The following is an 8,278-nucleotide window of genomic DNA, read 5'->3' on the forward strand; positions in this document are numbered from 1 at the left end:
CTTTTTTTCTGGGTTACTATAACACTTGGTGATACTGAAATGTGTTGAAGCTATGAATTGAAAATGCTTATGACACATCGAGATCAAGATTTTTATTGTTGCCAAGGGAACAGAAAAGAGTAGATCCTATCAGTAAAACCCACCTAAATGTCACCACTCAATGATGGGTCGACATTTTTTTTGTCTTATTACATGACAGCGCTGTGGATACTTGTTTGAAGGTCACGGCGATGTCATTAAAAAAATAGAAGCACATTGTGTGTGTGCCCTTGAACGACTCAATGGGTTGAATACCTTCTGAAGCAAATGGGCTAAATCAAAAACTGCTGTTAAAAGTTCAAATGAAGTACTTTTAATAACAGTTTATCTTTGACGGACTGACGGTATCCATGTTTTTTTTTTTTTTAGTCCTCTGTTTTGGCCTCCATTTCCTCTGCGTCGTCGTCTCCGTCCACCTCGGCGTTTTCTCTCTCTAGTCGCTCCAGCTGCCGGGCCAGCTCGGTCTCGTCTGTGTCCGTCACCACCTTGGGCTGAAGGGAACAGTTTTTACGTGCATTTGTTTGCAAGTTATGTCTTAAAAACGTGAGATTCTCCCATATTAGTTGTTCATAGAAAACCACATCACCTCCATTTGGATGTTAAAGACGCCCCTTTTCTCTTCGATTTTCTCCTTGATGGCCGCCATGGCCTGGTTGAGGACAGAGAGGCCCTCCGTGCGCTCCAGTGTGGTGGTGGTCATCACGTAACGGGGAGGAGCGATCAGGTTGATCTGTGGGGAAAGATCGGCTTTTTTCCCTCATCGCTATTGATCACAGCACTGTAGTCAATATGAGGAAGAAAAGTCGAAAGATCTTTCAACTCGGTGCTGGTGGTTGTGATGTCACCTTAATGGGCATGGCCTCCGTCGAGCAGCCCAGGCCCGCCCTCAGCGCATCCTTGACGGCGTCGATGCCCTCGTAGCCGTAACAAGCCACTTCAATATCTGCCATCAAGACGAGAAAATGTGAGTTTTTTTCTATTATCATGAAATTAAGGGATGTTATTAGAAATCACGTTTGTAAAAAATATTTTCTCACCTGCACGGATCTTAACTGCCTGCGGCGTGAGTCGCCTGTTGATGTTGTCAATAAGCACGGCTCTCTCTTCTTCTGTCAGGTCCAGGTCACACAGGATAGCTGGATCACTGTGCCAACAGAACATGCATGTCATGGTATGAAATTAAATCATATTTTATCCAAAATATTCCCGCCTTCAATTTGTGAAAGATCAACAGTGTTGATCCACGTGACAAAGTGCCGCAAGCACTTACGACACAGCCTGTTTGAAGACGTCGTAGGCACCGTATCCCGGTCGCTTGTACTTCTCATCAAAAACCCAAGCGGTGCGCTGGTACAAGCTCTCCAGTTGCTCATCTTTGCTGTATTCCAGCACTTCGGCCACGTGTCGCAGGATGCTGTATACCTGCAAACGCGCATCTCAGGTCAGTGTTGGCTCAATAAGCAAAAAGTTGATTATTTCAGTGGTGTGAGTCTACTCATAGCGTATGAGTAAAGTCGTAATTGTATTTAAAATCATCCAGAGACTAACAGTTTTAGATTTGGTGAATTTATCTTCACACTTGATGGCCTCTTCAGGTGAAACTCTTCTTTTCGATAGATCAATGTATCCTAATGGGGAAGCAGAGCAGAGACACGGTTAAGGCTCTTTCCACAAAACAAACAGCCGCTGTGCGAACTAACCTTTCTCTTTGTCGACTCGGATAACCACCACGCACTCGTTGCGTCCTATGCGGATGAGCTTGTTGATGGAGCGAATACGCCGACGCGACAGCTCGCTTAGGAGGATCATGCCCTCGATGTTGTTGTACTCTAGGAGGCTGACGTAGGCTCCCATCTCTGCGATGGACCTCACGTTCACCATAACCACGTCCTCCACTTCTGGGAAGCGGTGCTGGTAAAATCGACAGCTGAGTCCTGGCATTGCTATTTCAAAAATATCAAACAAAAAATGGCTTGAGTGAACACCCACTCAGTTTGAATGATATTCGAAAGTACTAGGATTGTCTTTTGAGGTACAGTTAGCAGTTAACTTTAAACAACATGGGCAATTAAAACGTGTGTTCTATTCATAAATGTTCACTATTTGCATTAGGGTTTATCTACTAACTTAAAAACTAGACTAAAACTACAGTTTATGTATTGAGTTTGGTAATACTGCACTGCCCTACAGAACAGGGAAGCGCTGAGTCGTTTGGTTATTACTGGTCATGCTTTGTATATTGTATCATCGTACCAGCAGTCAACTTATTTTAATCCCGTGGTGGTCCAACAGAATACTTAACAAGCAAAAAGTATCGCCAGGATATTTTGCATTTGCACTTTTTGCCGGACAGGATGTTGCAACAGAAAAGCTCCCAACGTGTACATGTCCATTTTCTATATCCAGTAAAACAAGCACGGCTCCGAATATTTAAATATCTGGCCTGCGTGGAATTTATGGTGTTCTGTTATCTCAATAAACGGTATGATGAAATAAAATAATGAACAAAAACAGCTAATAGCATGATTAGCTTGAATCGAGTAGCCGGGTGTCCAGCTCACATGCGGCACATGAAGCAACGCTAGCAGCCAACGTCGCCCGCTTGCAACTAAAGCGTCCGTTCAACCTCACCTTTGTCATGTGTTTGGGTAGAGGCAGTCTTGAAAACGATTCACTGGTTGCTTAAATGACCAATTTTGCTCCACTCGACTTCGTTTTGGTGAAAGTAAATTAGCATCCGTTAGCTCAGATTCCAGACTGCTAATTTTTCGACCCGGAAAAGATCGTTTTTTTCTTTACCACGCAAGCGCAGAACTGCTCTTTGTGTCACGTGACAGCGGGTCAGCTGATCTACGGCCGCAGAGTTGAAGGATCATTTCAACCAATCCACCAGGGAAATATTTGGTCCCGAAAAACGAAGAACATTGGCGAATTTCACGTCAGAGATCCCAGAAAGCCGACACGATGTCTGGAAAGGACAGGATCGACGTATTCCCATCCAGAATGTAAGATTGTTTGATACCTACTCTTGCTAACGCTTTAGCATCCAACCACCAATTATAGCGATTTGTTGTTTTTATTTTCTGCGCTCGGCTTTTTGTGTGTAGACATGCTATGCATACTTGTGATCTATGCAATTCGGATTCGTTTTCTGCGTTTGAATTGGAAAGGGGAAGTCTTGTCATGTGACGTGCAATCTATGACTACTTCACTCACGTCTTCTCTGGCAATGATTGAATTCTGGCAATTTTCAAATCCGAATTAGACAATCTTGCACGTAATAATGCCCTTTTAACTAATAACTAGCTTTCCCAAAAGATGATCCAAGCATCGTGTTATGTTGTATGTTTTGTTAATAATTTTGATGTCATTGGACAGTCTTAAACAGAGGCATTATCTAATTTGTTTTATTTACCACAGACGTTTAAAATGGATGCTATTTCATTTGTGTTACACACGTCATGGTTTAATTTTTAAGTTATTTTTTTATTCCCCAAAATAAAATGTTTCTATCTACAGTTGAATGTCAACATGCCGATAACTTAGTGTGGCATACCTGTTAGGATACAGAACACTCGTAGCTATAACAAATAGTTAACTATGTCATTGCTCACTTTTACTCTGGTATCATTCCGACCTTTTGTTCGCAGGGCTCAGACCATCATGAAGGCTCGTATGAAAGGAGCGCAGACAGGCCGCAACCTCCTCAAAAAGAAGTCGGATGCTCTCTCCATGCGATTCCGTCAAATCCTTCGCAAGATTATCGAAGTCTGTGGTTTTTATGCGACAACCTATGAATTTTTAGAGAGTATTTGTCACTGACTAATATGCTGTTCTCTTTTCAGACAAAAACCAAGATGGGGGAGGTGATGAGAGAAGCGGCATTCTCTTTGGCTGAAGCCAAATTTGCTGCTGGTGACTTTAGGTAAGCGTTGTGTTCAAAAATGATTGAATGATTGTGCCACACTAACACTCGTCTATGTGTCAACAGCACGACAGTCATTCAGAATGTCAACAAAGCTCAAGTGAAGGTGCGGGCCAAAAAAGACAACGTGGCAGGTGTTACTCTTCCTGTTTTTGAGCATTACCAAGAAGGCGGAGACAGTAAGTCCACTAATACAGTGATACCTCAGCTCACGAACATAATTGGTTCACAGAAAGTGTGTGTGAGGTGAAAAGTTCGTCTTCCGAACATTTATTTCCCATAAGAAACCATTAAAACAACAATAATCCGTTCCCAGGTCCCCATAAAAATCATTTTCTACTAAATAAGCCTTATAACTCCACAAAATGCACAGTATTTTATGTATAATAAATATGCTATTGTATTGCAACGAAAGAAATAAAGTGTGCTCTATAATAAAGTCATTTTATTTACCTTTGTGACGGTAGTTGATGGCCTGATGCAATGGATGACGAACTTCCAGGTTGCCTTTTGATGATATCCAAGTGAAGTTGTCGTGCTTTCTCGGCGATAATACCCTCACTCACACTGTCCTCTGCTAGTTGCTTTTTGTTAATCCAAATCAACAGAAGTTTTTTTCAACCTCTTCTATTGCCTGAGACCATTGCTTAGACAACAAAGAAACACCATTAGCCACACGTAGCAATGGTAGACTTAGCTAACTGGTACTGGGACGCTAAGTCACACAAACGCACACCTCATTCGTGTTTTTCGATTATCTTCTCCTGTTCGGCCATAATTTTCTTTTGTGTCTTCTTTGGCTAAACACAAGTTCACATCCTTATTTGTGATCGTCAGGCTATGAGCTGACCGGTCTGGCCCGAGGAGGAGAGCAGCTCTCCAGGTTGAAGAGGAACTACGCCAGAGCTGTGGAGCTGCTTGTGGAGTTGGCCTCCTTACAGGTACCAAAATGCAGTGCAAAATACTGGTGCTCAAGAAATGACATCTTCACGTTTCGTCCCCAGACATCTTTTGTTACTCTGGATGAGGCCATCAAGATCACCAACCGTCGCGTGAATGCAATTGAGCACGGTGAGTTTAAACAACATTGGATCGCGAACTCTACATTTTTAAAGGACAACCGACATAATTGCATCCATAATGTGTAAAATCACTTCAAATGACTTCTATCTACTGATCGCATTTTACAAAGATTCCACAGATTCCGCATGTAGCTATATTTTCCGTTTTAAGACTCGCGCTGAATATTCAGGAAGTCTTGTTTTCGAGTTGATGACGATGCCTGACGTGACGTCAGGAACACCCCTGACGGAGAAAGCGACACACAATGCATTTTGGGTACTTTGTTTGGTCTGAAAACACAGTGTTGATCGCGAAAATCAAAGGAAAACTATATAAATAATGCAATGGTGAATCATTGTGTGTCGCAGCCAATTGCCGTAACACGCATAAAGAAGGTGTAAGTTGACACAAATTCCCAGCGGACAAATCAGCCCATTTCCAACGGAGCTTTGTCGCCATCTTGTGATTTTCTGGGATGCTACATTGCAGTCCTGACGGCTAGAATTGATACGGAAGGACTTCTTTAATCGATTGCAAACATTTATGCTTTCCTCTTCAGAACTATTTGAATCATATTCATAACTGGACGAGTAACAAGAAAGCATCTTCTCCGAATCTGAACTCTCTGAAGCCATTGTTTTGATTCGGGAGCAAGGCAGTTTGTGAAGGAGTATCGTGGCGTGACGTCACGAACAAGCGGGCGGGACTTTCTGAATCTCCCCAGTTTCGAGCTCATTTTGTGGCAGTTTTGGGACACTTTAAAGGACAACCGACACCATTTTTTTGTTTGCTAACTGACATCAGAAAAAAGTTTCATAGCATCTAAAATACCAAAACATGGAGGTTGATATTTTTAGTCAAATGCAAAACACCAATAAAAATGTCTTAAAGTGTCCCAAAACTACTTCAAAATGACCCCGGAAATTGCAAGTTTCAGAAGGCCCCGCACCCTTGTTCGTGACGTCACGCCAGGACATCTTCGCCTTGCTCTAGAATCAAAACAATGGCTTCACATTCGGAGAAGATGCTTTCTTGTTACTCATCCATTTATGAATATAATTCAAATCGTTCTGAAGAGGAAAGCATTACTCATAAAGAAGACATAAAGAAGGTTTTCTGGGGCGTTTTAATGGCTCAAGACTGACGTGTGGTGTCACAGAAAATGCAGAAGATGGCGGCAGAGCTCCATGTAAGGAATGAATCTGCCCGTTTCCACAGGCTGATAAATTCCTTCCATGGAGCTTGGACGCCCTCTTCTGGCGGCTTTTGGGTGCAACATGAGGTTTTCAAACCTAACAAGTACAGCAAAATACATTGACGTGATGGAAGGACTGCTACAATGTTTCTTTTTTTTTCGGTCAGGTGCGTTCCTTTAGTGACGTCACATACGGACTCGTCACCAACTCAAAAACAAGACTTCCTGAATATTCAGCGCGAGTCTTAAAACGTAAAATCTAGCTATATGTGGTGGAATCTTATTAAAATACACTCAGTAGAAGTCATTTGAAGCCATTTTACAAATTATGGACACAACTTGTCCGGAGACGTCGGTTGTCCTTTAAGTCATTTTTATTGGTGTTTTGCATTTGACTAAAAATATTACCCTGCGTGTTTTGGTTATTTTAGATGCTATAAAACGTTTTTCTGATGTCAGTTAGGAATCAAAAAAATGGTGTTGGATGTCCTTTAATACTCATCGCGGTCTCTTTCAGTGATCATCCCTCGGATCGACCGCACCTTGACCTACATCATTACGGAGCTGGATGAGAGGGAACGGGAGGAGTTCTACAGGTCTGTGTCCTCATGCGTCCCTCATTGGTTAAGTTCTCACAGGTCAGACATGTCATTTGCCGTCCTCTCAGGCTGAAGAAAATCCAAGAGAAGAAAAAGCAGCTGAGAGAGAGGACGGAGAAGGAGATCGCCGCCCGCCTGGCCAAATTGGGCCCTATCGCCGAGCCGGCTAACATGCTGACGGAGGAGACGGACGAAGACCTGCTCTTTGAGTAAACACCCTGTCGTCCAAGGAAAACCTTTCAATCTATTTATTCCGTGCCCATCAGGGCAATGTCAAAGTCTTCGGAAGACCATTTGCATGTTGTGTGATATGTTCATCAAATGTGATATGAATCACATTTCCGCATTTGTGCAGAACTCCAAAGCAGTTCAGATAAGTATGAAGCGATCCAACATGCGTACAAATAGTACATTTATTCAAAGTAAATTGTGATGATGTTTTTTTTTTTCCTCCTCAGTTCGCATGTTGTACATCTTAAAATGGTTGTGGTAGTCAAGAGTTGTGTGAATGTTGTTTAAAAGATGTTTACGGAATGAAACCCTTACCGTAACCCACATTTCAACAGGTCGCCCAATAAAAGCTGTACCCTGTGTCTGCTGCTTTTGGGGGCTACCACTACTCACCCCCGTTAATATCTTGGCGGCCATTTTGGACCACATTTTGGTCAGGTATGAATAATGTTTGATGTTGAGAAGAAGAAGGTTGAGAGGAGAGAAAAAAAACACATGACTATTAACAAATATTATTTAACACTCCCATTGGAGGCATATACAATTTAGAAGTAAAATGTTTACATTGTTCCCTGAATCAGAATTTACATGGATTAATATAAAGCTACCACCAGAGTGTACATTTCTTACGATTACATTTCTTAAAAAATATGCAGCCTATCCTTCAAATGTTCTAGAAGGTCCATGTAGCCCTTCAGGAGCTCAGCAATGACCGACCATGTTATAATATGTTGTTTTTAGCCGAAAAATTGACTATGTATGAATAACTAGCTGGCTGGCTATCTAGCTGGCTTTCTAGCTTGGTGTCTGGCTGGCGATCTAGCTGGCTATCAATCTAGCTAGCTATCTAGCTAGCTATCTAACTGACTAACTAGCTGGCTGTCTAGTTGGCGATCTCGCTGGCTGTCTAGCTGGCGATCTCACTGGCTATCTCGGTGGCTATCTAGCCGGCGGCTATCTATTTGGGAAGGGCCGAGGTTAATGATACTTAACATCGATTCCCTCATTGGCCACAAGACGGCGACAGTTTACGCTTGAAGACGATGGTGGTGCATGTGGTCAACAGCTCCATTCACATTGTGTTTTTTTCCGCCAAAAACACCTTGCTATACATGGTGGTTTTTTCAGGCTAAAAACGCCTTGTAATACATGGTCTTTTATTTCGGCTAAAAACGCCTTACTATACGTGGATGATTTTTTTGGGCCGAAAAACGCCTTACTATACAT

General features: G+C 42.4%; 2 protein-coding genes across 2 annotated transcripts; one reads left to right on the forward strand and one right to left on the reverse strand.

Moving 5' to 3' along the window:
- Window positions 1-77: 77 nt before the first annotated feature.
- eif2s1b (eukaryotic translation initiation factor 2 subunit alpha b) lies at window positions 78-2,824 on the reverse strand. The gene is made up of 8 exons (XM_089022804.1): window positions 2,671-2,824; window positions 1,740-1,982; window positions 1,588-1,667; window positions 1,310-1,461; window positions 1,077-1,183; window positions 885-982; window positions 626-769; window positions 78-530 (listed from the first exon to the last, which is right to left on the reverse strand). The coding sequence occupies exons 2-8, from the start codon at window positions 1,978-1,980 to the stop codon at window positions 405-407; spliced, it is 948 nt and encodes a 315-aa protein (XP_088878930.1). The 5' UTR covers window positions 1,981-1,982; window positions 2,671-2,824; the 3' UTR covers window positions 78-404.
- A 51-nt stretch (window positions 2,825-2,875) lies between these two features.
- atp6v1d (ATPase H+ transporting V1 subunit D) lies at window positions 2,876-7,415 on the forward strand. The gene is made up of 8 exons (XM_089022806.1): window positions 2,876-3,044; window positions 3,690-3,807; window positions 3,885-3,964; window positions 4,031-4,143; window positions 4,802-4,905; window positions 4,969-5,035; window positions 6,739-6,817; window positions 6,889-7,415. The coding sequence occupies exons 1-8, from the start codon at window positions 3,004-3,006 to the stop codon at window positions 7,031-7,033; spliced, it is 747 nt and encodes a 248-aa protein (XP_088878932.1). The 5' UTR covers window positions 2,876-3,003; the 3' UTR covers window positions 7,034-7,415.
- Window positions 7,416-8,278: the final 863 nt, after the last annotated feature.

Source organism: Hippocampus bargibanti, linkage group LG19 (genome assembly GCF_051943395.1).
Source record: "Hippocampus bargibanti isolate YZ-2025 linkage group LG19, ASM5194339v1, whole genome shotgun sequence".
Taxonomy (NCBI): domain Eukaryota; kingdom Metazoa; phylum Chordata; class Actinopteri; order Syngnathiformes; family Syngnathidae; genus Hippocampus; species Hippocampus bargibanti.